General features: G+C 52.8%; 10 protein-coding genes across 11 annotated transcripts; 5 read left to right on the top strand and 5 right to left on the bottom strand.

Moving 5' to 3' along the window:
• Positions 1–593: 593 nt before the first annotated feature.
• Positions 594–1,874, top strand: PV07_08952 (uncharacterized protein; the record flags this gene model as incomplete). Its single annotated transcript, XM_016396169.1, has 3 exons — positions 594–883; positions 938–1,379; positions 1,443–1,874. The coding sequence occupies 3 exons, from the start codon at positions 594–596 to the stop codon at positions 1,872–1,874; spliced, it is 1,164 nt and encodes a 387-aa protein (XP_016246025.1).
• A 188-nt stretch (positions 1,875–2,062) lies between these two features.
• On the bottom strand, positions 2,063–3,616 carry PV07_08951 (uncharacterized protein; the record flags this gene model as incomplete). The annotated part of the gene is made up of 1 exon (XM_016396168.1): positions 2,063–3,616. The coding sequence occupies one exon, from the start codon at positions 3,614–3,616 to the stop codon at positions 2,063–2,065; it is 1,554 nt and encodes a 517-aa protein (XP_016246024.1).
• A 587-nt stretch (positions 3,617–4,203) lies between these two features.
• Positions 4,204–5,699, top strand: PV07_08950 (uncharacterized protein). The gene is made up of 3 exons (XM_016396167.1): positions 4,204–4,404; positions 4,496–4,502; positions 4,587–5,699. Exons 1-3 carry the CDS (start codon positions 4,341–4,343, stop codon positions 5,530–5,532), a joined length of 1,017 nt encoding a protein of 338 aa, XP_016246023.1. The 5' UTR covers positions 4,204–4,340; the 3' UTR covers positions 5,533–5,699.
• On the bottom strand, positions 4,416–9,714 carry PV07_08949 (uncharacterized protein). Its single transcript, XM_016396166.1, has one exon. It carries the CDS (start codon positions 8,976–8,978, stop codon positions 5,619–5,621), a length of 3,360 nt encoding a protein of 1,119 aa, XP_016246022.1. The 5' UTR covers positions 8,979–9,714; the 3' UTR covers positions 4,416–5,618.
• Positions 9,715–12,555: 2,841 nt separating this feature from the next.
• On the bottom strand, positions 12,556–15,646 carry PV07_08948 (uncharacterized protein; the record flags this gene model as incomplete). The annotated part of the gene is made up of 1 exon (XM_016396165.1): positions 12,556–15,646. Exon 1 carries the CDS (start codon positions 15,247–15,249, stop codon positions 12,556–12,558), a length of 2,694 nt encoding a protein of 897 aa, XP_016246021.1. The 5' UTR covers positions 15,250–15,646.
• Positions 15,647–16,088: 442 nt separating this feature from the next.
• Positions 16,089–16,460, top strand: PV07_08947 (uncharacterized protein; the record flags this gene model as incomplete). The annotated part of the gene is made up of 1 exon (XM_016396164.1): positions 16,089–16,460. The coding sequence occupies one exon, from the start codon at positions 16,089–16,091 to the stop codon at positions 16,458–16,460; it is 372 nt and encodes a 123-aa protein (XP_016246020.1).
• A 3-nt stretch (positions 16,461–16,463) lies between these two features.
• Positions 16,464–17,273, top strand: PV07_08946 (uncharacterized protein; the record flags this gene model as incomplete). The annotated part of the gene is made up of 1 exon (XM_016396163.1): positions 16,464–17,273. One exon carries the CDS (start codon positions 16,464–16,466, stop codon positions 17,271–17,273), a length of 810 nt encoding a protein of 269 aa, XP_016246019.1.
• A 307-nt stretch (positions 17,274–17,580) lies between these two features.
• On the top strand, positions 17,581–19,481 carry PV07_08945 (uncharacterized protein). Its single transcript, XM_016396162.1, has one exon. The coding sequence runs from the start codon at positions 17,882–17,884 to the stop codon at positions 19,118–19,120; it is 1,239 nt and encodes a 412-aa protein (XP_016246018.1). The 5' UTR covers positions 17,581–17,881; the 3' UTR covers positions 19,121–19,481.
• Positions 19,450–21,151, bottom strand: PV07_08944. Of its 2 annotated transcripts, XM_016396160.1 has the most exons (4): positions 20,823–21,151; positions 20,526–20,654; positions 20,057–20,308; positions 19,450–19,977 (listed from the first exon to the last, which is right to left on the bottom strand). In XM_016396160.1, exons 1-4 carry the CDS (start codon positions 20,943–20,945, stop codon positions 19,705–19,707), a joined length of 777 nt encoding a protein of 258 aa, XP_016246016.1. In that variant the 5' UTR covers positions 20,946–21,151; the 3' UTR covers positions 19,450–19,704. The 2 variants fall into 2 exon arrangements, with proteins under 2 accessions (XP_016246016.1, XP_016246017.1); XM_016396161.1 differs by having other exon boundaries at positions 20,526–21,151.
• Positions 21,152–24,566: 3,415 nt separating this feature from the next.
• PV07_08943 (uncharacterized protein) lies at positions 24,567–26,532 on the bottom strand (the record flags this gene model as incomplete). The annotated part of the gene is made up of 1 exon (XM_016396159.1): positions 24,567–26,532. One exon carries the CDS (start codon positions 26,530–26,532, stop codon positions 24,841–24,843), a length of 1,692 nt encoding a protein of 563 aa, XP_016246015.1. The 3' UTR covers positions 24,567–24,840.
• Positions 26,533–26,790: the final 258 nt, after the last annotated feature.

Here is a 26,790-nt window from a genome sequence, read left to right as displayed (position 1 = left end):
CGGCCAAAAAAAAAGGGGGGGGGGAAGGATCGCTGATCTGCGATGTATCATTCGATGCCCATCGATCGCCATACGCCTCGTGCATTTCTTGGTTGTCGGTGACATTGGGTATTTCATGTGGTTCTTGGCGAGATAAGTGGCACAGTCAGACAAAGAATACATAATGTAGCTAGAGCACTCAACGACAACAGGGTGGTCGCCATACCAGAAGACAGCTATTATCATCGACAACACCAGGAATGCCGCTCTATCTTGGAGCAGATAGAATGATATCGTAGGCGCAGATATCCTTATAGCCATTGGTTAATCGCTTTCTCCCTGCCAGACAGTAGTACACTTTGACTCCAGACCTCGTGCTCGTTGCTCGTGTTTAGAATTACACTAAGGCGTTCACCTTTCCATGTTAGGCAACGGGCTCGGCCAACATGCCTTCTCTGGCGGACACTGAGGGGTCTGAGGGGCATGCCGAAGTATAGCCGGGGTTCTCCCGTCTGCCGTGTCCATGGTGTTGACGATTGTTGTCGTTATTGTAGAATTCATCTCTTCGTCAGTTTCCGTGAGCATGCTCTTTGTTATTGTGAGACTACGGCATCATGGAGGAGGACACGTTGGACTCTCTGTCGCCGGACGCCGGTTTAGTTCAAGCCCCGCTTGGTGCGACCGTGTTGGGGTGTGATCAACGGCGCACTCGCGACGCATCCCACCACGCTCGTCAAACATCTGAGGACAAGTCGCCTGCAGAAATCTCCGAATTGCAAACAATCGTGCGGGATGTTCGGAGCCACCTTGCAGGTCGTCCAGGCCTACGGTCGCGATATCGTCTTAACGCACAGGACTTCGGCCGACTCCGTAAGTATCTAGAAAAAGTGTGGGAAAATCTACGGTACGGGTTTCGAGAGAGCTTGGATGTTGATTGACAGCTGACAGGACCCTATAGATACGACTACTTTGTCGACACTCGAGAATTCATCCTCCGAATGATTTCCTACAGGCATGAGTTTGTCCAACAACAGTTGATGGGACTCCTTCACAGTAGACTCATGCAGCTATGTTCTCGACATCAAGTTCAATGTCCATTCTCAATACTTGGAGCCGCGGTCGTCGAAGACGGACAGGGCAGCACGCTCGCGCCTGATAATCAGATGAGATGCACCTCCAAGAAACACCCGCCCCTCGTTTTGGAGGTCGGCTACTCACAGTCGATGGACAGCTTGGACAACAAGGCCTGGCGGTATATTCGGGCTGGAAGGGGGCGAATTCGCTGCGTTGTTTCTTTGAAGCTTCATAGGAATTCGCAGGCGGTTGACCTCACGCTTGCGACCCCCAAATTCACCACCAGCGCCCAATCAACACTTTTGGAAACTGAAATAACTTCGCAAGTACGTTACGGGCCTACAGGGACACAGGCCCACAAATGACCATGTGCTGACTTCTGAGCGCAGGAGATTCGAAATGCAAAGGGACAGGCTGGTAGTGGTGCTGGCTTATCAATTCCAGTGGCCCAGATCACACCGATCGGATTGTTGCCCAGCTCTGTTCGTCGCGAGACCATCGTGATCTCGGTTGAAGAGATTTGCGAAATCATCCAATGTGCTGAGAATTCTGAGAGTGGCGAGGAAGAGCGTGGCGGAGAAATAGACGACTATGAAGGCATTCCTACACATTTTGACCTCGGACCTTCGCTACCTTGTCTGGCATCATTGATCGAGTTGGATCAGGGTGACGAGGATACCATCTCAAGCGATGAAGATGAGCAAGGCAAGGGAACAACAGCTGATATTGGCGAGTTCAAGTCGGATCGAAGACGTTGCTCCAGCATGCCTTATCGATCGCCTATCAAGCTGCGAGCGCGAGGGGACGGCAAGCTTGTCTGATCGACAAGGTCTACGGTAGAAACGCACAAATTGGACCCTATCGCAGGCCTTGAGCTCTCCAAGAAGAGGCGCACAGAGTTGATGCTATGAGCTATGAGCCGGCAAAGATGAAACAAACCTTCGCCGCATACTTTTGCAGACATTTTCCAGTCTGCTGCGAAGGGAGGGACAAAAAAGCACATGGCAGGCTATCGACGTTCAAGATCGGCCTGCGCTGTCTGTAAACTTATCTTCTTCCCAACCTTCTTCCACTTCGCCCTTTTCCTTTTTGAGCATGAAGGGTTCGGCCCTCTTCCTGACAAGCAGCTTCCCTCGCAGACTTCGACAGCTCGCAATAGACTCTCAATGCACGACCGCCACGGTTCGGACGACCAGACCTCCCGGCTGAGGTGGAGCACCACCCGCAACGTTCCCAGCAGGTGCACATAATCCACCCAAGACGTCTGCAGGATGGGATTGAAACAGCATTCCACCGTGGTCAGCACGCGTTCCGCACTGTCAGCGTCCAGCCGCCCAATGTTGGCCACGACATCGTGCGGCAGCAATGTAACCATCAGATCATTCAAGAGATGGAGACTATCTTCAGGTTTTCCTTGCGTTGAGCCTCTTTGCCGCGAGGAGGAGGAGGAGGAGGAGGAAGAAGAAGAAGAAGAAAAGGGAGGAGAAGAAGAGCGCCGCTCGATGTAGCTTTGAAGCCACTCGCCGATGCCGTCGTGGATTCTGGCTTCAGGCTGGGTCGCCGAAACCGAGTGTCTCGACCGTGACGCCAAGATATGGGAAACGATCCACGTGTAACTTCGCTCGGTACGGCGAGACCTTTCGACATCGAATGTCCGGCTGTCCATGCCAAATTCGCCTTGTGCATCCCCGTCCAAAGCAAACCGAAGGCGTTCCCGCACGATGCCGTGTACGGCCTTTGCGTGCGCGAGGAACGGTTTGAACTGTTGTCTGGCCTCGTCGTCCTGTTCTCCACAGTCGATCAGCGCTTGTAGGCCGTCCAGGTGCATCTGGCTCCTGTCCAGATTCCCCTGAAGCCCTTCGATTGTCCACCCCAGGCAAGACGTCAACAGTTTCTCCACCGTGGTGGCTTCCGAGGTTCTTATCGCCGAGAGGGCCGCGGTGTAGTGCGCCAGCGCCTTTCGATCGTGGTGGTCAGCTTGCTGCTGCGCCGAGGGGGCTTGGATCCGTGCCCAGTGCGTCAACGCGTGGGCCATCATGATGTGATTGACGATGCCGGACGAGAGGGAGGTCGAGGGCACCAGCACGGAGAGAACGCCACGGTGGCTGGGTTGCCCGCGGACCAGGAATGGTGCGGCCTTGACCAGCCAGAATTGCAACAACTCGGCACTCTCCGTGTTGTCGAACAATGGCGGAGCACGCCAAAGGATCGCCGGGCTCGCCTGCTGGCCATGCCGCCAAGATTGCCGAACTTGGAGTTCTGAGACGCTGCTTGGCCTTTCCGACACGGTATCTTCGAGAATAGGATCATGACATGGTTGCGACGAGCCTAAGTTTGTCCAAGCCGAATGATGCTCTCGGGCGTGCGCCCGCCGACACCTGTCTGCCGCGCTGCTGCCGACGATCGACACGTCCGAGACGGGTTTCCGGGCCCGTTTGCGGTGTCCAACTCGGGCAGCGTGGGATCGCCAGCTCACCGGCACTCGCGGTCCAGTTTGCGGATCGTGAGCTTCGACACCTACAATGAAGCTGATGTAGCCATGCTGATCATGTGGCCCAGCCATCTTGAGATCTTTGTTGTAGGGCGCATTCCGGCGGGCAAGAAGTGTGGCAGGGACTGGGGGGGTTTCAGACGTGAGGTCCCTCTAGACGGGTCGCATGCTCAACGATAAGGGCGGGCGGGCATGATGTTACATGTAAAACGACCTTGGCCATCCATGATGGAGCAACCAGCCTCGGTGGCTTTAACTGGATTATTGGTCGATTACTAAGGTCCAAGCGAGTCCTGTCGTAACATAGATGGCGATGTCCCTTTCGAGACCAAGCCTTGAAGAAGTATTCGACTCGCATCTTGCCTAGAGCGAGATGCGTCCTTGGCCTTTTAGTTAGCGAGTGAACCGCAGAGGTAAGGTACCGAGTTTAATATCAGGGAACATGAGTTGTTGTCCGTGGAGCGACAGGTCCTCCCCTCCCGCGCTCCGTGGGTCAAATTAAGAAGTCGACGTTCGAATAAGAATCATCCCCGTCTGACGATAAGTGACATCACCTTTTCGCATGGTTGAGCGTGTCATTTGAATCGATTTCCTTTTTCTCTCTCCTTCTCCACCACCTCCTGATATTTGTTCTCCCTCTTCTCTGCATCTCTCGAGGTCGGCCCGATTTCGCATTCCTATCTTGTTGCCATTCTTCGCATCAACTTGTCGCATATATCAGCAGGCGGATGGTAAATCTCATCACACCGTCAGAAACCACTGTTGATGCCATCTCGCGCAGCGTCGAATCGAGCTTATGGCTCGCCCACGCGCTGACACGGGGAACTTCCCCAAAGAGCCTCATTCAATATCGTTGAAAGGTATGCCTATGCCCCGGTCAAATCCTTCATCTGTTATTACACAGCCGCTATTTTATCTGCTCTCTGCTAATACACTGGCTCAATTTTCTAGTGCTGAGGTGAGTTCCGTGTGTCTGTGGCTGGCTACACGCTTTCTAGGAATTAGGCAATTAGGTCAATTAGTTAACGCCCGTGTCCCATAGACTCTCCCGACCTTCACTGGCCCAACAACATCCTCTCCCCCGTGGAAATGACACAAAGATACCTCATACAGCCTCATTAGCATATCCATCCCAAGCCTCTGACCAGAACTTCATTTTGTCCACCAGCTTGGGTTTGCCACCATCGTTCGGTTCCGCCCATGTCGGCGAGACCTTCTCTTGTGCTCTCTGCGCCAACAATGAGCTCCCCCCAGGACAGATAACCAAAGCCGTTTCTGGAACGAGGATCTTGGCCGAGATGCAAACGCCGTCTCAAGCGGTACCCCTGGAACTCTATGCCGCTGATGATGCAACGGAAGCTAGCCAGAGTCACACCGGCCCTGGGAGCGCCTTGCAAAGAATCATTCGATTTGACCTCAAGGAGGAGGGCAACCACGTGCTCGCCGTCAACGTCACCTACACCGAGACCATTTCCGGTGATGGCCAAGCCACTGGCGGCAGGGTTCGATCATTTCGAAAATTGTATCAATTCCTTGCTCAGCCCTGCATGAGCGTGCGGACCAAAACCACGGAACTGAAAGCTGTCGAAGTTTCTGACAAGACACATGGCCCATATGGCAGGGCGACGCTTCTCCGCTATGTTCTGGAGGCACAACTGGAAAACGTCTCCGATGCGCCTATTTTGTTGCAAGAGACAAAACTCCAGCCAAAGCTGCCATTCAAGTCGACTTCATTGAATTGGGATGCTGAACAGGATAACGATGTTGCTATGGAATACCCGTCGCTAAAACCCCGAGATATTATACAAGTAGCCTTTCTGGTCGAGCAGGAACAAGGTGTCGCAGAAGGGTTGGAGGAACTGAAGAACAGTATCAAACGTGATGGCAGGGCCGTGCTGGGCCAACTCGCTATTCAATGGCGGACTGCAATGGGAGAGCGGGGCTCGCTGAGCACCGGCAACCTCTTAAGTCGACGGAAAGCAGTATGAGAGCTTCCTTTTTGGCGACTCTTGGATCTGGTAACCATATTTGTCTTGGACAAGGTGCCGGTGTCAAAAGATCTTGGGTCGAGCTTTCACGGGGCGTGCATGCCGAGCCCGTTCATTTTACCGGTCAGTATGCTGATCCTCGATCTCTTAGGAATTGTAGGCAAATTCGGAACCTTTTCATCTTGCTTGAACAAACCATCCTCCAGCTTCGCTGGGGTTCGTGTGACAATGGTATGATAGTCACGTCCCTTTGCCGCAGCGCCCAGCTCCGGACGATCGGTACTAGACGGTACTGCGACTATCCTCCATTGATGTTGAGACGCATCCGAGAGTATGTCGGTGTGCATGCCTCCAGAGGGTGCCCATGCCATAAAGCTTTTCCTATTGAGACTGAGACTAGGAAGACTCGACCGCAATCCAGCTCGCCGACGTTTTGCCATGATAATAGCATCGAACAGAGCTATCGAGGGTGTCGATGTTTTCTCTTCACGGTCCATGATGAATTCGTTCCAAGCTTGGGTTTGTTGCAGCATTCCCATGTATGCAGCATGGTCGGGGGGTAGATTCCGTAGGAAGGCGTCATTGTCAAAGGAGTACACAGCCCCCAGCTTCTTCTTCTGTGGAGGTGCAGGCTGCATGCATTTTCGGTAGGTATACAACAAGCTGGCCATGCACCGCACAAAGGCGGCGCGGATCTGATCGGGGTAGAAGGCCGCAGAGCAGACAACGGAGAGGTTCTGAATACAGCGATCGTGAACGACGAAACCACAGCCGGAACATCGATAGTATCCATCTGGTGCCTTTTCATCGCAAAGGAGACAAGTAGATGGACCATCCGATGCCCTCCATTGTAGACAATGACCCTCAGACCAATATGTACCTTCGCCATTCCGCACGGGCTGTGTGCTCATTCCAGGCATAATTGTTGAGGCTGCTAGGGTCGACTGTGCGTAGGTAGAAGGTGCATACATTGACCCATTTCGATTTTCTGAAAGCGTAGTGCTCGAAGAGGGGCTTGCATTGTGTTTCACAAACGGAATGCTAGCCTTCCGAATCATGTGAGTAGACCCGGAGAAGCTTCTTTTTGACAGTGAGTCGAAGTGACCGGATCTCTTCTCCTTGAGAGAAGTCTGAAGAGCATACCCGGAGTCGGTTCGTGATGGACCAGAACCAGGCGTCAGAGGGAAGTTGGGAGCGATGGGAGACTGATTGTCGGAATCTGTGAATGTAGAGTGTCTGGCTGTTGACGATGTTCTGGGACGATCAGTGCTCTTTCCCCTGGTTGGTGTAGAAGCAAGAAAAACGTTCAACAGTGGTGAACGTCGAATGGTGTCAATAGCGGCTTGCGGACCGAATGTAGTGGAGCTGAGACTCGCGAGTTTATCTAGATTCGTGGATTTGGCGACGGCAGTGAACGTAGACTCGAGTTCCGCAGAAAAGGCGTCATACGGGTATGTCTCCATAGCATATGAAGGGGGTCCCGGAGCCACTCCAAAATTTTGGTGCAGCGGCGCAGCTTGGTAAAGCAGAGACATCAATTTTCTGCGTTGCTGCTTCGGTAGGAACGGCGGGGGTGCCGTACTGTGCAACTCATTCTTATCCAAATCGACCAAAACATAATCGTCATCAGGAAGGTCGTACTTTTCGTATTTGCGATCGATGCCGCAGATGTAAGGGCAAGGCGCATCCAAAGCTTGTACTAAACGTGATGGCAGCACCGGGATGTAGATTCCCGTCCATTCAAAGGGCCAAACAAGTTCCAGGATAGCTTTGCTGACCAATTGAAGCATCGCGACGTGGGCAGAAAGGAGAATGATCCTGGATTCGGATAAGACGTATTCGATAAGAAGGATAATGTTGGGAATCGTGAGAGCCCGAAATAGAGGATACAGATCGGTCGTTCTGCTTCCGGGGAGTTCATTTGCCGCCTCCTTTTTTGCATATAGTTGGAGCTCTCGTATCGGGATTTGGACTTGAGTCTTGGACGATACTGGACAGGGTGCTTCGAGGCACAGCGCTGCAACATATCTCTCCAACGGCTGCCACATGCCGACTTTAGGGGAGCTTGCTGGCACTCGCAAAACTCCACCATCGGTCATGGGGACAACAATCGCGCGAAGCCACTGCCGCCAGAAATTTGCCATAGACTTGTCCTTTCCCAAGATACCGTAAGCTCTTGGGATCCAGAAACGAATTTCGCCACCAGCAAGCCCTTGAATATCCGACTCCGAACTGTGCCGCAATGGCCTGAGCATGTCAGACATGACAGCGATTTTTTCTTCGACTGTACCTATTTCATCCTCCAAAGCCTCTCTTTCCGCTGAATCTGGTGAGAGTTGGGGCAGTTGTGTTAGTAGCCTAGACAATTTTGCACTTTCTGCCGCCAATCTCTCTGCAAGCGAAGTCGCCATTTCTCGCTCAGCCTCCGACATATGAGCTTTCCTCCATTGCTCACACCTCTTTTCCAAATCCGCGGCAAGATCGCGGTTCACTGGAATCCATATTATGACCGTCACCGCCGTCAGTCTCGAATTGTCCGCTGCGGTCATGGAGAATTCATGCCAAATTGACCTCGGTCTGGTGTCCGCCGCCACAATCTTGATATCATTGGGAAAAGCAAACATAGGCACGTAATCTGGGAATGGTGCTCTGCTCTGATGTTTGTCGAAAGTGCTAGGCCGAGGATATCTCTCCAGCAACACGGGTTCGAATTTTCGCATTAGTGGATGCTGGTCCGGAGAACTGTGGAAGGTCTCTGGGCTGGGTATGACGGAGTTGTAACTGCTCATCCTACGAGAAGTACGTGTTGACGTCCGTCGAGCCATAGATGGCTGGCGTTTCGTACTGGACATGTCTTTGAAGGAAAGGTGTCTTCGGATGCTTCCAAAATTGCGGTTGGGAACCGGGGTAGACTCATCTTGAGCAATGATCTTCTGAGTCTTGGGGCGCGACTTGGATCGAGCCGGCTTGGTGCTTTCATTTGGATGAAACGTTAGGTCCAGATAGAAGGCGTCTCGGTCAGTGGCGAACTTGGTCATGGCTTTCTCGAAATCCGCTTCTGATATCAATGAGGACATTCGGGCATCGGAGGCAGGGCCAGCAGCCGCTCGAATGGTGAGACTACTCCGATTGCTGCGGGACTTCGTTGCCTCGTGGAGGCTCTGAATGGTCTCCCTGGCCTCATCGGAGAGCTGCGAGAGTCTCTGGTACGAGTCATGTCTGGAATGGCCAATCGAGGCTCGGGGAGACTGGAGGATGGACGACTGCTCATTGTCGGCAGAGGCCTCTTCTTTGATGGAGAAGTCGACGCCATTAGTGTCGAAGTGATCGTGAGACCATCGCGGTTGGGAGAAGGCATCTACCAGTTGTTGGCTGTCGAGACCGGCAATCCAGAAGTGATCTGCAAGTGGTCGAGCCGACTCGGGGGTTTCTGGCGTTGACGGCATTTTCTTAACTCGAGCTTGCCATCAGCTCACCCAGGACGAGCCTTGATACCGGCATCAAAGCCTTGCTAGTCTGAGGAGGATTTGGCTCTTGGGAATTTTCGGTAGAGTTTGCTGTTCCCCGGGACTTGTTTTCTTGGGGTGTCAAACCCGCTCGGGCATTCTTCACCCTCGCCCGGTGCCCGTGCCCTCGGATTCACTGGAGGCGGTACGTGAAGCTTATGATGCGGCCTTCCTTGGACCTCGACGCAGATGTGAAAAGCCCCAAATTTGGCGGCCAGCCGACCACGAGCTGTGGGAGAGGAGAGGAGATACGAGGGACTGGTTGAGAGATGCCGGATGGAGGTGAATTATTTTTGACTCTGGAGAACCAAGGATGCGTTAAAACCTGGAGATAACGAGGTTTGCAGGGATCGTCTTGCTATGGGGCAAGCGCCTCCCTGCGCCTAGGCTGAGTTGAGGGTGTGGAAAGGACAATGGCCGCCACACAAATCGACGATCCGATCGGTTGTTTGACTGCGGCCGCTACTGAGACCAGCTGGGTTTCTGCCAGGAAGCGGCGATGGCGTTGGTTGGTTGGCGTTGGCGTTGGTGTTGATGGTGATGGTGTTCGTCGCTCGTCGTGGTGGTGATGGTGGTGGGAAGCGGTGACGGAGATGATTGTGATCTGCAGCTTTCACTTTCTGTCTCTCTCATTCGAGGGCTGTGGGAAAGGGGAAGCGCCGACGGCATGCAACAGGGCACGCTTTGGTCAAGCAACAGAAAAAACTTTTGGAGATATCTGCACGAGAGATGCGCTTCTCGTTGTCGTCGCATCTGTATCTGGATTAGGCGTGTGGCACTGGTGGCACCTGTCAAGCTGGGGTGGTGCAGAGCGGTGGGTCTTGGCCTACTAGGCCCATCGGCTTGGGCTAGTCTTAACTAAATTCTCCCTCCTTGTCCAGTTAAAGGAAGGCGCTGGACTAAGCCTACGGTGCCTATCAGTTTAGCTGGTTTCATCTCTTGTTAGGCCTTGCCGGCCCCTGGAGCTTACGCCGAACAAGCGAGTTCTGGTGGCGTGTTGGGGTCCTCCTCCGTCCTCCTATATTGCCATTCGGTCGGATGGTTTTCCTGCAGGGGCTTTGCATTCAGTTCCAGACTTCATCTCTGCATTCCATGCAGTCACTGCCCGTGTCACCGCAACGGCTCGACGTGATGCGGGCTGCATGCGGCGTAGAACTTTGTGCATCCACCGCCGTAAAAAAGTGTCATTCATATCTACTTGGCAGTTCATCTTCCTTCCCCAAAAAACCGATGCGCCTGGTATCAGAAGCCAACGGCGTTGCAGCCGATTGACTTGTCGCTGTAAGAGGTGGAATCGTGGAATCTCTCTCCGGCGAGGACATCAACCGCATCCACTCTGCGCCCCCCGCCTCCTTCTCTCCCACGCTCCCGAGCACAGTCCCACTGACCTCTTCCTTGACGTCCATGCACGCAATCTCTGACAGCACGGTATCCTCCTCTGGCTGCTATTGCCCAGGCGATCAAGAACGTCTCAGTCGAAGAGGTGGAGAAGCACGGGACTATGATGGCCGATGTCCTGAAGTTGTTCTGTCGAACGGATATGCCAGCTCTCGTCCACTTTTCACCTTTTACCATTGGGCCACAGCACTGTGCAGAAAACCTGTTGTATACGCCGCCCACCGGGAGCTTTGGTCTAATATCTCGGACCACAGAATTGCTCTTTCGTGACGCCGATGGAAGCAAGATCCAACTTCGCATAAGCAGGGCTTTTTTTGGTGGCCTTCCTCACGACTTCCATCTTCAAGGTAATCGTCTGAGCCTCGTCGCCGTCTTCTTGCTGTCCCTTCTGGGCCTTCGCTCGGGCCTTTGCAGCGCCGTCCTTCTTTGCCGTGTCGTTACCGCCTTGCTTTCCAGGCCTCTCCCGTTTGTCCCCTCGAAGATCACCGGGAGTGTCATGCTTCATCTGAGCAAGGAAAACGTCGATCCGTTCATTCAGGTCAGGAAATTCCTCTCGCAGTGTCCAATATGCGCTTTTTGCCTTGAGTCGCTTCTCCCACAGCCGAACAGCAATATGCTCAACAAGAAAAGTTCTCATCTCCTCATTTGGCGGATCGACGAGCCAAAGGGTACGAACGTCCTCTGAATGCACTTGCTCCACACAAATGCGCTCCATCCTCTTACTCGCTCGTTCCTGGAGAGTATCACATCCGATGGACGCAGCGCATTCGCGGACGAAGAATTGGAATGAATATGGCTTGAATCTTTGACTTGGAGTTTGAGCAAACCCAAATCCCTGGCAACTTCCAAGCATCCAGTTGATGATTTCACGCCACAGGCCATAGTTCCCACCAGTGACAACAACTGAATCGACAGGGACGCTTTGGATGTCGCCAACTCTCTTCTTACTCACAGCAGGAAGTTCAGCATTCCATTTAGTTGAGAAGGCTGTTGCGATGCTCTTCGGGAACTTTTCGTTCACGATAAGAAGATTATCATCATCGGCCTCATCTTTGTCTTTGTAGAGAACGGTGATGGTTTCCCCCCGCGGGAGGCTACATTCAATCTCATTGTCAACTTGCTGTGACGGATCTGGACATCGCTGGCCAGGCAGGTGGTAACCAGATTGGATCTTTTATGAGAACTTACTTTTTGAGCTCCACCGCCGTCAATGAAGCTGCTTGCGAAGACATCGGTATCGTAGGGTTGATAGGGAGATGCTCCGGAGGCTTTCTGTGGCGTTCGAACGGGGCCCACACTGTAAGTCGATGTCTGTGCCGTTGAGATTGTCTTGACGAGGTAATTGGCCGTCCACACAATCAAGCTGGATATATCGAAGAACAGCCTAAGGAGACCACCGAAGGGCAGAGAGATGAAGAGCTGAATGAGCAAAGTCTAGATAAGTGAAAAATGCGTAACGGATAGAATGCTAGAATCTCAGATCTGTGAGTTGATCAAGGATATCCAAGGAACAAGTGACGGATTCTGTCCATTCACCACCGCGTCAACGCGCTTTCGCGTCTTCACGAGGCTATTGAGGCACGTGCCCACCACTCCCCCGGCCTTGCGTGACAGGTTCGATCCAGAAGCTGCAGCGAGGCGATCAAAACAATGAGAATGAACAAAGAATGTGGAAGACAAGCCTTTCGATACAGCCTTGGTGGGGTCCCGGCCGACTAGACACTCGGGTGGAATACGACTATACCGGTAGTAGACGGGCTTGACGAAGTTATATATGTGTATACAGGGGGGTTTTAAGACGTGGAGAAACAGCTGGTTTAAGAAGGCCTTCTGCTGTTGGCGCGACCAGGACACCCCTGGCGTTGGTGATATTTGTGAACGTTCTGTGAAACATTGGGTATCATACTACAGTGTACAATCACAATATCGCATGCCGCAATGTATCACGACATGACATGGCATGGCAGAAAAGAGGCGCAGGGTATACAGCAGCAGCAGCAAACGCATGCATAGCCACCTCGACAAACACAAAGTGTAGCAAACCCAAGTGATGCTTGTGCGTGACCTGCTTCCATCCTCCTTTCAGGGCAAATATGTCCCCTTTCTCCATGTCCTTTTTTCAACTCTTCAGCTTCGACGGCCCAGGACCATTGTTCTTCGTCTGGGTCTTTATGCCCACCGCAGGATTACTGACGCTGCCGGTCTTTGGACTTGCATTTGTCTTCGCCCCCGCCGTCCCCGCAGGTTTCTTCGTGGCTGGTGAGGGTCTTGTAGGATTTGCCCCTGCTTTGCTCCGCTCGACGGGTGTTTTCGGGGCTGGTGCAGTTGTTCCTGGTACAGAGGTATTGGTTTTGTTCTTCAAAGGGGGGGCATTGGCTTTAGTGTTGATCTTGGGCTTTTGCGCAGGAGTGGAGTTCGTGGAAGCCGTCGCCGTTGGTGCTGCTGCTGTCTGTTTCGAAGGCTTGGAGACAGATGGCGACGGTTTGAGAGGGGTCGTTTTCGATGGGGTGTTTGTAATTATGCCTGGTTTGTTTCTCGCAGCTGCTGGAGCTGGTTTTGAACGGCCCGAGGCTGAGGCTCCAGGTTTCTTGCTCAGATTTGTCGTCGTCGTGGTCAATGTCCCTGTTTTTTTCGGCACTGCGGGAGAAGTTACGATAGTACTCGCTTTCCTAGCGGGAAGTGCGGCCGCCGTTGTCTTCTGCCCATTTGTTGTCTTTGACGCATTTTGTATGGGGGGCAGTTTTTTCGCTGGACTCGGGTTGAGCTTCGCGGGAGCTTTTGCCAACCCGGCCTTCGAGTACGAGTCTTGTACTGACTTTCCTGACGTCGAGTTTGTGGATGCAACAGCCGTGGATGCATTGCTCGACAAGGTCCTCACCGTCCCATACCGACTGTTCTCCTCGGCCTTCACTGCATCCCAGAAAGTTCCCTTTGGAAGAGCAAGATTCCTGGTTCCACTCTTCATCAAAGGTGGCTTCGTCGTTGCTGATGTGGTATTCTTTGCCTTCTTTTCCTCTGCGGCCTTGAGATCCTGCCAGAATGTGCCCTTTGATTGTTTGGAGCTCGTTGATATCGGGACGGATATGACAGAGCCTCGTCTGCTCTGCTCTTCGGCATCCATATCATTCCAAAATGTACCCTTTTTCGGGGCCGCGGAGGTGACGGAGCCATGCCTGCTCTTCTCTTCCGCTTCGACTTGGTTCCAAAAATCGCCTTTGGCCGTCGTGTTGGTGACAGATTTCAGTGGAGCCGTGCGACCAGCAGAAGCTACACTCCCTTGTTGTCTCTTGGCTTCTTCTTGAGCCAGTTGTTGCATAAAATTCTGCTGCCTATCCGTAATGCTGTCCTGCACCATCTTTTGGGGATCTGATAAGAACGCCTGGATGAAGTCGGCTCGGTTGAGGACAGTTTGTGCCTGGGGCGAGGTGAGCAGCTTCTGCACCGCCACTGCACCGGCTGCGAATGTTTCCTCCTGCTTCCCGGGTTCGAATAATGAGTCCAACGTCAAGCCACCTAAAGCGGAAGAAGCAGACTGAACCCCCTTCCCGGCCTGTACGCCGGCTTTCTTGATATCTTCTGTCCCTGTTTGAAGGGCTTGCTTGTTAATGCTCTTCCAGAATCGCTTCGGCAGATCTCCGTAGAAGATGTACAGAATCATTGCCAGGATCCCCATCGGCGCAAAGATCTGGAGAAATTCGTACCAATGACTTGCGCGGATGGGGACTTCCATGTGTCCACATCCCCGAATGACCTTGCCAGATTTATATTTCGTGGCGCCATAATCGGCTGGGAGTTTGCCAGTCTGGTAGTACTCTTCAATCATGACATCCTTTTCGCGCCAGCGGGCTCTGAGCCAGAGTTCGAATGCTCTGTCACTGTGAAGTGGGATCTCCTTGACCGCAAATCGGCGCCAATGCATGCTGACCGATTTTGGAGGCCGGCCTTCCAAATAGCCTGCTTTCAGCGTGAAGATGTCTTGTGCGTACTGCCCACGTGGAACACCTTCATAAACTATAGTACAGTCGTAGAGGTAGTCCACAGTGTCCTTGAGCTCCTCGAGACAAAATTGCAGGCCCGTGCTTCGAGGTAAAAGGACGTGCCTCGTGTCCGGAATATTGTTCTTCTTTGCCCATTCAGCGCTTCGTTTGCGAGTGCTGGGAGCAAGGTTAGTCCCTTCTGGAAAGAGTAGAAGCCACATTGGATCTGTAGGCTTATTGAGTTTTTGCAGTGCGCTGGCCATATTAGGCTTGTCCTGTTCCCAATTGCGCTTCAAGAAGATGAATTGGTACAACTGCATGCCCCATCCTATAACGGGAATCTTACGCAGCGATTCCTTTAGGATAATGTAAAGGCGACCATGCATACCATTACAATAGGCTATCCACCACAGGTAAAGCCAATCGGTGTAGATTTGATGATTTGCAATGAGAACAAGCCGTTCTGGAAAATCCAAAATCAGATCTCCCTCGGTCGACTTCAAGAGTTGTCCTCGCACCGATTTGTCTCCAGAGACGATAACCTTTGTCGGCGCAAATGTTTGGGTGAGGGTCATTGTGAGCAGTCCGAAGGATTGCTTGGTGAAAGCAATCCATGCATTGTACCAGTCCTCGTTGATTGCTCGCAATGGAGCTCCCAGGAACTGAGAGACATTGATAGCCAAAGCGCCCGACAAGAAATAGCTCGATAGAGCCAAAGCTCTGGACGCAACGGAGAATTCTCCTTTTGCAAGAGGCACTCGATCAGGCCGCTCGGGTCTTGAATCGAGCGAAAAGCCCGCAGCAGGCTCAAGGGCTGGTGCTCTGGATAGAGCCATTGTTGTCGGTCAACGATCGCTATGACAAGAGTTTTGTGCGTCCCTTCTCTTCCTCCTCCCGCCCATTGTTATCGATACGTGAACAGCCACAGCTGTGGACTAGCACACGTATTATTGTACGGGAAATAATCTCGGAGAAGGCTGGGATTACTGGATGAGCGCCACCCTGACGTACAGAGGGTCCATTGTTGTCTTTCAGACCGGGGGGATCGCCATTTGGGAGCTGTCACCCAGCCGTGTTCTCAAACTGCCGTTGGTCAGCTCAGGATGCGATTGTGGCGTCCTTCTACATTCTCGATCTCTAGCCGTAAGCATTGGGGTGAAGTGGACGACTGGTCTGAGGATGCGAACAAATGGCAGGACTGCCCGCTTCTGTGGCTTCTGGGCTCATCGTGCTTTTGGGGCGGCATCAACGATCGAAGGGGATTTCTGCGAGAGCACATCCTGGTCGCCGCGGTCCAGATTCGTATCTCCTGACCAGGATTAAGTGCCGCCAGTGGTGGTGGTAGGTGTCAAAAGCAAGGAAAAACAGGAAAAGGACCCTTGTGCCACTGGTGGCGGTGCTGCGACTCTCCAATCAAGCCGCCTGCGAGCAGCCCAAGATGACGTTCGTGTGGGAGCACCAACGAGGGTCCCTTGGTGGACTTGTCCATATCATTCCTCGCATGTCCCTGGCGTCGATCATAGGGAGAAGCTCTGGGAGGAATATACTGAAGGGATAAAATCTAGCCCTTTTTTCTTGACATCACGATTCATCCACCCTCGTCTCTAGCAATCCCTACTATATGGTCTTGTCTGTACCCTGATTCAGGTGCAGACGCAAGTTCCAGCAGGTCCAAATGCCTAACGTATCCTTTGATATCTTCTTTGACAAGGACTTTATCAACATCACAGCCACCCGAGGACAGACTGCCCCCAAGGCCAAACCCGAGTGGAAGGTCCGCACCGCTCCCAAACTACCACCGAAGCCTGTGGTCGAGGATCCTACCGGGACTCCCAGACCGCCACCGAGACAGAAGTTGACCACCCTTCGTCAGCCGGTGCATCACCACAAGCAAGAAGCACCTCCCAGCGCCCAGAAGCCTGAGCCCGCCGAAAGCGTGAACGGTGCCAGTTCTGCCGGCGAAGAGAAACCCAAGCGAAAGCCTCCGAAGCTCGGTCCCAGAAAGTCGGCCACTGCTGCAACCCCTTCAGCCACCCCGGCGGCGTAAACTATGGCAACCCAGTGGGTATTGGGGAAGGTCAGTGAGGCACTTGCTCCCACTGTTTCCAGCACAGTGGCAAGTGCCGGAGCGTTTGCAGGTGGAGCAGTCAATGCAGTAGGCAATAGCATCAATGGAGTGGGAGAGTCGATCAATGGCACAATTCGAAGATACGGAGATGGAGTCAAGGACTATGGTAATGGCATCATGGATTGGACGCAGGCGGGAGGAGTCCGGGCAGCAACAGCAAGCAATCCTCTAGGGTTAAGTGCAGGCAAGACGGGAGGCAGGCGCCAGGTCACCAGTCCTCAGATCTACCGGCCGCCAGCGACGACACCAAAGACAGCTCCCTCGAAGAGGTTGATGACAACGGCCAAGTCGGCACCTCAGAAGCAGATCGAGGGAGGTACACCAAAGAAAGCTTTGCCGGCTCCTGGTCCGAAGCCGTCTGATGCAGCACACAAAACCACATCTGCTGTTGGCGCCCCTGCTAAGAAGATCGGTTCTGCTCCTCTCAAGCCTGTGCAATCAGCGGTCAAAACCACCACCGTGCCCAATCCTGGAGCAATGAGGCAGCACAAACCGAGCAATGGCGCCAGCAAAGCCGCGGGCCCCAATAAACATCCCACAACACCGAACCCAGGCGCGATGAGGCGTAAGCCAGCAGATGATGGCAACTCCAAGCAGCAACCCTCAGGGAAGAAGGCTCCCAGCAAGCCCAACACGTCGACTGCGCCAAAGCTGCAAAGCACGGCGACAAATCGACCAAAGGTCCAGGGCAACCCTACAGCTGCCGCCAACCCTCTCGGGCTCACCTTCTAATAGTCTCTGTTTGTCCTGGTAGCTTGTTGAGATGAGGCGGATAAGAGCTTTTCCACATGGCCTTGAGTGACGCCATGGCTTTGTAAGGAGGATTTGGCAGCATGGTCTCATTTTGGATCTCAATAGCATCAAAACTTGGGCTCCCCGAGCCACATCGTCTGGGGTGCAGTTTGGAAATGGAACATGATTGATTGCAGCGTATATCGCGGGGTTTAAATGGCCTCCGGGCTTCAACGATCGGTTCCGTTGGTATCGTTGCGGGGCCCGGAAGGCGTACTTTGCATCCTTTCTCGTCTACCGGTTGACGTCTCGATCTGACTTCCATCCAACCGACCATCATTGCCGGGGGTTGGTCGTCATTCGCGCCCTTTCCCTACGCCTCATGGTTGTCAATTCTTTAGCCCTCCCTTCGTCTGGGCATTGATGATGTTGTTGTTAGCTCTGCAGGCGTCAAGTAGGTGGAAAAGCTCATTGCTGAAGCTGACAAAACAGACGACACTTCAACCGTGTATTTAATCATGCAATCAATCTAGGACACCTCTTCGGACAACGCTGCTCAAAATCCCCACTAGATCCTACTCGAGAATCTCTCAAGCACACTCACCATAATGGCGGACATTGAGCCATTCACCATCACCGTCCCCGACTCCGACCTTTCGGACCTCAACACTCGCCTTTCGCTTGCCCGCTTCCCGGACGAACTTGAGGGTGCGGCGTGGGACTATGGCGCTCCGCTAGCGGACGTCCAACGCCTGACAAGATATTGGAAAGACACATACAATTGGCGGGAGGCGGAGAAAAAGCTGAACGAGCTGCCAAACTACCGAACCACGATCCAGGTGGAGGGCGGCTTCGAGCCATTGAAAGTCCACTTCCTTCACCAAAAGTCCAGCGTGGAAAATGCCATTCCTTTGCTCTTCGTGCACGGCTGGCCTGGCAGTTTCCTCGAGGCGGTCAAGATCTGGGACAAGTTGCCGTCCCCAGACCCAGGCTCGGACGATCCAGCGTTCCACTTTGTGGCCATCAGCTTGCCCAACTACGGCTTCTCCGAGGCGCCCAAGAAGAAAGGCTTCGCCATCGCACAGTACGCCGAGACGTGCCACAAGTTGATGTTGAAACTCGGGTACAACGAGTACGTGACCCAAGGGGGCGATTGGGGATACTACATCACGCGAGCAATCTCGCTCCTGTACCCGCAGCACTGCAAGGCGACGCACCTCAACTTCGACCAGGGCGAGGCGCCTTCGTTCCTGACCCATCCCACCCTGGCCGTCCAGCATGCAATCACGCCGTACACGGACGCGGAGAAGGAGGGGCTGAAGCGCACAAGCTGGTTCCTGAAAGAATCCTCGGGCTACCGCGCCCAGCAAGCCACGCGGCCGCAGACGCTGGGCTACGCGCTGGCCGATTCACCCGTGGCGCTCCTAGCGTGGATCTATGAGAAGCTGCATGACTGGAGCGACTCGTACCCCTGGACGGACGACGAGGTCTGCACCTGGATGAGCGTCTACTGGTTCTCGACCGCCGGCCCCGCCGCCACCTTGCGCATCTACTACGAGTCGACGCACGAGTGGGACAACCCGGCCACGCGCATCTCGCGCGACAGGACGCGCGAGTACATCGGAGGCGGCGTAAAACTGGGCCTGAGCCACCAGCCCAAGGAGCTGAGGGTGTTGCCGAGCACATGGACGCGGACGCAGGGTGATGTTGTCTTCGAGCGGAGCAACCCGAGTGGTGGCCACTTCTATGCCTACGAGCGACCCGAGCACCTGTTGAGGGATGTCCGGGATATGTTTGGCAAGAAAGGAGGCGCGCGGAATGTGGTCAAGGGGAAGAGCGGGTATTGATTTGGATCAAGGAAGGATAAGAGAGGGGAAAATGGTTTAATATCCCCATTATCAGGACAGGTATGTCTTGAAGGATTTATGGCCTGAATAATTCGGGTCAACTTGGGCTTGAGCTTGAGCTTGCGCTTGCATGAGAAGCTTTGTATTGGATGAATGAAACGAATCCAACTCCACAGGACGTGCCGGGGCTGAAATCAGGAAGATTCATTACAGGAATGAATCGATGTTATTAGATTGCGAATTCCCGTATCTGCCCACCGCAACTGTTGAACTTTCATACGGGGTGGAGGTTGTCACTTCCTACGAGACTCTCGCTATGGTGCAATTCGATCTACTCTATCGATTTCCAATGTGATCTAATGTAACCTAGTTAATGTGCACTGCCGAATATCATGGCGTGCAGTGTATGTATGTTTTGCCTCTACACTAGGAGGAGAGTCAATGCCTGACCTCTCGCGGCCGCTCGGCATTCTAGGCAAGTTCGTCTATGATATCCCTCTGCGTCTTGGTGCTTTCATTGCTCGATCAAGCTCCCGTGCCCGCCCAACTTTTGATCATAGTCGTTGTCATCATCATTACTGCCATCATAACCTGCCGACTCCCCTCCTCCTCTCCACGGCCTCCCTCAGCACCTGTATAACGTGGCCTGGGTCTTTGGCTCCAAACACTGCGGAGCCCGCTACGATGACATTGGCGCCAGCCTCGGCGGCCTGGTCGATCGTCGACTCGGACAGGCCGCCGTCGACTTCGACGTTGAGATCCGGGTATCGTTGCCGCACGGCCGTCACTTTGGGGAGTTCCGAGGCCATGAATTTTTGGCCGCCGAAGCCGGGGTGCACGGTCATAATGAGAACCATCTGTATCGGATTAACGGAGAGGAGTGGGTCAGCTCAGCTGGTCTTGTTGGGAAAGAGGTCATAGTCTTGGGGTTCGTACATCCGGCCTTTCCTCTTTATCCTCAGCCTCCAATATCTCCCAGAGCACGTCAACGCTTGTTTCGGGTTTTATCGCGATGCCGGCCTGCATGCCTAGTTCGTGGATGTACCGTATCAGTTCCTTCGGCGATGTGGGCCGGGTCGTGGTCTTGTCTTCAGGTTTCGTGGCTGCCACGGAGGTGATGGCCGCTTCGTAGTGGAAGCAGTAGAGGTCGCAGCCGGCGTCGCGGAATGTGGAGACCCAGCGGTGAGGCTGTTGAATATCGTCAGAACTGGCAGTTCGTAGTCAGGGGAGTGTGGTAGCAGGGAAGGGTGTCGCGGCCTTGAAGAAGATCTAGCCTAGTCTCATGCACTCCCATATCCTTCGACTTGTTGTCCAATTCTGTCCATTCCGCATTCCACCCTTCCAGTGCGCAGTCCTTCTCTTTCACCTCTCTCAATATCTTCCAGCTGTGGAGGATGTTACTCACCTCTGCAATCATCATGTGGCAATCAAATGTGCCTCGTCCGCCTGGTTTCTGTGGTCTTTCCACATGGGGTCTGATCTTGGAGACAACCGGCGCACCAAATGTGATGTTGGGGACAAAATGGCCGTCCATCTACAAGTGCGCATTAACACACAAGGTGTTAGCTGTATTTCTAGAGTCTTTTTTTTCTGTAGGAAGTGCCCGGCTAAATCCTAATCCTGATATAACTCCTCTCTTTTTCTCCGACGTTTTCTTCTGTCGCTGAATATTGGACGAAGGTATGTTGGGACGCAGACGTACAATGTCGACATGGAGCCAGTCACAGCCCTGACCCATTGTTTTGGAGCACTCACTGCCCAGTACGGCAAAGTCTGCACTCAGTATCGAGGGCGCTATTATGGCTGGCGGAGTCATGCTTGACATTCTGTACTCGGGGGACGAGGAAGGATCTGGGAAAGGGTTGGGGATGTTTGTCGGTGAGAGTCCGAGAGAGCGCAGGGGAGAATCGTTGGAGATGGTCGTGGAGCAAAAGCAAAGAAGAGAGAGAAAGTCTTCCCTCTATTTCATGAGGTTAACGGCGCTCCAATATTTCGAACAGTGAGTGAATTGTGTTGTCGGAGCAATTGAGATCGACAACTTGGACCGGATCAAAAAGGCCCGTTCATTAATTACGTAGTAGGGACGTACCCCGCGCTAGGGGGTTAGCACACAGCTTACGCGAACGGGAAAACCTATTTCCCAACGAGGTTAGATTAAATATCTGGGCGAGGGTGGCTTTAACCTTGGGTTTAGCTGAGCCTCGCAGCGGCAGGGGCAGCAAGGATTGAAAGCCTTGCGGGCGTCCTGGATCATATGCAAAAGATTTCATGATTTCGTTGTTGCTTTTTTTACAGCTTGTCTGGTAACATGACCCTCGTCGCAGAATGTAGAGGGAGAGTCTTAGCAGATGCTTCAGTATACAGACATCATATGACTCCAGGTCCCAACCAAAAATCCAATTCTTGACGGCCAACCTTGATAACCAAAGTGGCTCCCAGAGGCTCTTTTGGGACCTCAACATCCTTGTTTGTATCACTCATAGGGAACCATACAAATCGCTTGCTGAGTGGGCTTGTCAATGATCGGAGGTCCATATGGATGGAGGATGTTCCAGTCTGCCATTTGCTCCTCCTTCAACACGAAGTCGGTCGGGTCGTGCGACTTCATATACATCAGTAGGGTCCAAGACGGATTCGGTTCTAACAGGAAACTCACTGTCATATAACCTCGTTTGAAAGCCTCTACTTTGCGCTCTTTTTGCTCTTCGCTCAAAAACTCGATCGGCTTGTAGCAAGTGTCTGTTTCGTATTAGATGTTGTCATACATCAACGAGAGAGAGTATCCTCACAGATGGCCATTCGTTTGTTTTTCCCAAGAGGTGCTGCGCCGTAATGCACGCAACGCGAATCCCAAAGGATGAAGTCACCAGGATCCATGCAAGGCTTCGCCCACTCGCAGCCATGGTCCTTGAACCATTGGAGCGTCTCGTCTGTCCAGTTGAAGAGGTCTCGCTTAATCCAGCCGCCCTCCGGCTGTACGTTTTGTTATCATCTGTGCGGGGATCGATAAGCAATCCCAGACTTACAGCTTGATGCTCCTTAAAATACTGTTCAAAGAGAGGAGCGGTGCCAGTCATGACCGCGAGACCACCATCGTTGGAACCGTTGGGCAGCTAACACAGTGGGTTAGTAGGACTTCAGAAAGGTATAAGGTTCATTTGACAGAGCATACGAGGTTAAGCAACCCCTGGATGCAGTGAGGCCAGTACCGGTAGGCGCTTTGATCAGACTAAATCGCTTAGTATAGACAAAATGCAGGATTCTTTGCTCAAAACTCACATGCGGCCATGGTGCTTTTCCGTGATCGGCCTCTTCAGGTGTAGGGAAAGCGAGGGTGCCACCATCTGCCAGTATCAGCAACAACGACCAGTGGACGAATGCAACACTTCTTACCGAACGAAACTGTGAGCTTGTCGGTGCCCCAAACCTGTGCAAAGATCTCCCGGACCTTAGGCTCCGATTTGCAGTCCCAGACAAACTGTGCATGGGCGAACGAGAAGCTAGACACAATTAGCTTTGCATTCTAGGATTTGATGTCGGGGAGAATACTGGTCAAAGAGCCCCCCGTATCGATGACGGGGTATGTTCGTGGATTTCCATGTTGAAGTATCGTCACGCTGATATCCCAATTTAAACCCTTCTAACCAGTCCTCAGCCTTTTCGGCGTATTTGAGAGCCTTCTCTGTAGGGACCGCTCCTTTTACTATTGCCCACTGATGGACCGGTTAGCACATCAGAATTGGAATTAATATTCAGGGAAGTACGTACGCCATTTTTGTGCAGGTCATGAAGCCACTGCGGACTTTCAGAAGTCAGAGGTGCGAGTTTGGGACTGGGTCTGTCGATACCCAAAGGACCCCGCGGATCCTCCCAGTTGTCCTGTTCCATCCAGGTCACCATTTTGCGTTTGTTCGATATCACTGCTGGGAAGAGTCTTGTCTTGTGAAATACAGGTGTTGCGGTACGAGCAAGCTTGATGAGAGTCATTGCATGTACAAGGAGGAAAAACGAAAGTCCAACGACACGGTGCATTTGTATGGGCAAGATGACATGGCTCGTGCCTTAGTTATTGAAACTCTGGCGGAGGTTCTTACCATTTACGAACAATTTCCGCATTGTTCAAGGGAGTCCGCACACACTGCCGAGGTCAGCAAAACTCTTGCCACTTGGAATTCGAACAGTGTTGATCGCAACAGAGGAAAAACAGAATGAGACAATTTAATGTGTAAAATCAAACGCTACAGTAACACAATTATGCGATAGCGTGGCTCTGACAGGTTGGGGGTTAGGCGTCAGCTTGTGGTGTAGCCTGTTACCAGCAGAACTTTCCCTATCTCAAGAGAGACCATCATCAGTCCTATATCCGCCTTGGGGCCACAGTCTACCTATTGGACCGATTCCGGGTGTTCTGCGGAGAGCTAGCGCCTGCGGTCGATGAATTTAATCCTTACGGAATCACGATTCGAAAGGCGGAAAACCCTTTGCCTAAATTCAATTACAACAACACGCGTTTGAACTCTCATTCCCTCCGAGATTTCTTGTTGCAGGAAGATACATAAAGAGACTTTTGACAAGCAGACCTCTGAGCTTCACTCTGCCCGACTGTTAGTCTCGATGGAAAATGTATATGCTATCCTGACGGATCGAGCTCGCACTCTATATCGGACCAGGATCAATCAAGCTGTCGACCGGCCAAGCCGCATCCTAATCGCCCTAGCAGGCCCTCCAGGCTCTGGCAAGTCCACCGTGGCAACGTCAGTGGTGAAGCGCTTGAATGCAGACTCACTAGACAGACCGTACGCAGCTGTCCTGCCCATGGATGGATTCCACTATACCCGTGCGACGTTGGACATGATGGAGAACAGCGCAGAAGCGCATGCGCGGAGGGGTGTTGTCTGGACGTTCCATGCGGAAGGTGTGTTGGATTTGGTCAAAGCTCTTAACGAGACTCGAAGTGAACTCGATCAGGTTCATTGGGCTCCGTCATTTGACCACGCTCTTAAGGATCCCGTGCCGAATACCATCAAGATCGACTCTAACATTCGCCTTCTCGTTCTGGAGGGAAACTGGCTGCTCTACAACGAGCAACCATGGGCAACGATCAGTGAGCTGGTGGATGATACGTGGTTTATTGACGTTGACGATGATCTGGCACTGCAGCGCGTGGCAATGCGACATCTTCAGTGTGGAATAGAGTCGACTTGGGTTGACGCGGTACATCGGGCAACCACAAACGATCTCGTCAATGGACAACTAGTGCGGAACAAGTTGGTAGCTCCTGCTGTTCGGGTGATGAGTGTGGACGAAGCAGTTGGTGAAAGGGCTATCGACGAAATCCAACCCGACAAGCTCCCAGGCCTGTGATATGAGATCTCACATCCCTCATTCACCTGTAAACCAGTGTCACTGGGAGGTGCCAACGAGCAGGGCCACGGGTAATCCATACGAGCATACGATTTTCGGAGGATTTATTGACCTTAGCCTGCTCTCGTCATTCGATTTGCTGGGGCTGGGTTGTTGAGACGCCTTTGGTGGATAGCTGTCAATACACATGTGGGATCTGGTATGTTTGCATCGAAAGATGAGCCGAAAGATATTCTCGGGACTTCTGTGTCACGTTTTGCTCCATGTCCTCAAACGGATTGTGGCGCTGTGCGTACATCATTTGAGGTACGACACGCGACCTGTTGCACCGGTGGCTGCCGTGAGCCACATCAACCTCAAGTCTGCGGCATAAGATGCGCTACAGAACTATCCCACATCTCAAGGTACGACAGGTTGTCGAAGTTCATGGGGGTTTCTGCAGCCAGAAACATCCATGACATGTCGTCCATGCCTCCGAAGACATCGCTGACCCTTGGATCCCAGGTGAACGCAGGTGCCTCGGTTCCGGGCAAATCGGCCATCTGGTTTAGTTCGTGGCCTTCTTGTTCGGAATCTTGTGGTTCATATTGAGCTGCGTTGTGAGGTGTACTCTCAATTTGGTCGATTTCGGGCCTCTTCAAATAAGACCTGTCGACTTGAACCAGAGAGAGACTCGGAATCCTCCCGAGCTCAATGGAAACCTTCCGCGCCAATGAAGCCATTGCATCAGCCGAGCCCCATTTCTGCTGGAGAATTTGAAGAATACTGCATGAAGTCTTGAAATCCTGTAAAGCTTCCTCTTGGTCCATGACTAGCCTGCTGTACCTCAGCTGCTGATATGATACTGACAAAGCAAGCGATGCTCCATATACCACGACAGGTAACGGATGTAGTGACTCCAGACGTTCGTGGTCTTGCATTTGTCGAATGATCTGCATGGCTGAGAGCTGCTGTCGTAATCTTGCAGCTGTCGCGATAGGTAGTACCTTGATTGTCTTGAGCCGGTAGGCGAGTATGGCAGTAGCCAAAAAGAAGACACGTAAGGTGGAAAGGGTCGGTGTGGGCAAATGCCACCCTTGCATCTGCTCGACCAGCTGCTCGAAAGTCGCATATTCAAGATTAATGCCAGTCACCGTGTCTGGATTCGACGGGCGATACAGTGCAATCACGCGACTGAGTGACTTCGCAGTATGAAACCAGATGTCAAACGCTGCCGAGGCCATTTCACCTGGCTTTGGTTGATCTATTCCAATGTCTGTATCGTGGATAATGCATGGCCGTGATTTAGTGGCCGCATTGAGTACATCCAGCGTCCACAGACACCAAAACGTTCTTTTCATTTCAAGATTATCAGTGTCGCTCGGTCTGCTCAAGTGAATGGCCAAGGTTTGCGCGTGATGACATGCTTGTGCGACTTGGGCAGACGCTTGTTCTGCGCCATCGTGCCCCTCCTCGTGCAGAGAGAGGAGACCTAGAATGCGGAGAAGGGTAATCCTCCTCAACCCAGCCGGACGAGTTATGGCTGCCATTATGGAGCTGTGAAGTTTGGTGCAGAATGCTCTAACTGGCACCGGGGATTCATTCGAATGGTAAAACCGCAAATGTGGACCCGCTGCACTATCCTTGGCCGCAATGAGGCATACTGTGTGTACAAGTGCCATTGGGGCTTTGTTTTGTGCTAATGAATTGCGAAATTCCTCTTCATTCAATAGCGGAAGGATCGGATGAATATTGGCGAAATACAGATCTGACAATGCTGCGATGTGCTCCATCGTGATCAAATTCGATACCGTTGGATGTTGCTGCCGCGTCCGTGCGGTTTGGGTCGACACTGGGCTGGCTATCGAGTTGGAAGCGCTGTGAGAGTGCGGTTGGAACCAGACACCAAGTCGATCCGGCGACGTGGCTTGCTGTTCCGCGCTTGATTCCGTTTCGTGGAGGAGCCTGGCCTCGGGATTGAGGTCTCCAACGAAACGTGGGACCGACTCACTCTCTGCCTCTTGCGTCTCATATTGTTGCGGGAGTTGCGAAGGCAATGGCTCTTCCATCTGGCTTAAATCCCCCGGCCTTTGGAAAGAGTCAGAGTGACTGTCGTCGTACTCTGGCAGTTTATCGGGCGAAAGATCACTCCGCGAACCAACGCCATGACGTCTCATATCATCGGTGCGTGCATCTAAGACCTCCGATAGTCCTCCTTTGTGTGGTGACGATGTGAAGGTACGGCCATCGCGTTGATGGTGACATCGCCGCTGCAGAAACTGTCAGTCCACGGAACGGGCAAAAGGCAATGGCCGGGGAACAGGCAC

The sequence above is a fragment of the Cladophialophora immunda genome (genome assembly GCF_000835495.1).
Source record: "Cladophialophora immunda strain CBS 83496 unplaced genomic scaffold supercont1.5, whole genome shotgun sequence".
NCBI lineage: Eukaryota > Fungi > Ascomycota > Eurotiomycetes > Chaetothyriales > Herpotrichiellaceae > Cladophialophora > Cladophialophora immunda.
The sequence above is the reverse complement of the archived record's forward strand: the minus strand, read 5'-3'. Positions and strand labels throughout refer to the sequence as shown.

Bases quoted from the DNA above. Each gene is read 5' to 3' on its own strand.
- PV07_08950 (XM_016396167.1), top strand. From the start codon at position 4,341: ATGGCTCGCCCACGCGCTGACACGGGGAACTTCCCCAAAGAGCCTCAT.
- PV07_08949 (XM_016396166.1), bottom strand. From the start codon at position 8,978: ATGCCGTCAACGCCAGAAACCCCCGAGTCGGCTCGACCACTTGCAGAT.
- PV07_08945 (XM_016396162.1), top strand. From the start codon at position 17,882: ATGGCGGACATTGAGCCATTCACCATCACCGTCCCCGACTCCGACCTT.
- PV07_08944 (XM_016396160.1), bottom strand. From the start codon at position 20,945: ATGTCAAGCATGACTCCGCCAGCCATAATAGCGCCCTCGATACTGAGT. The intron at 20,655-20,822 runs GTACGTCTGCGT...GCGCACTTGTAG, and splicing joins ACTGGCTCCATGTCGACATT to ATGGACGGCCATTTTGTCCC. The intron at 19,978-20,056 runs GTACGAACCCCA...AATCCGATACAG, and splicing joins ATAAAGAGGAAAGGCCGGAT to ATGGTTCTCATTATGACCGT.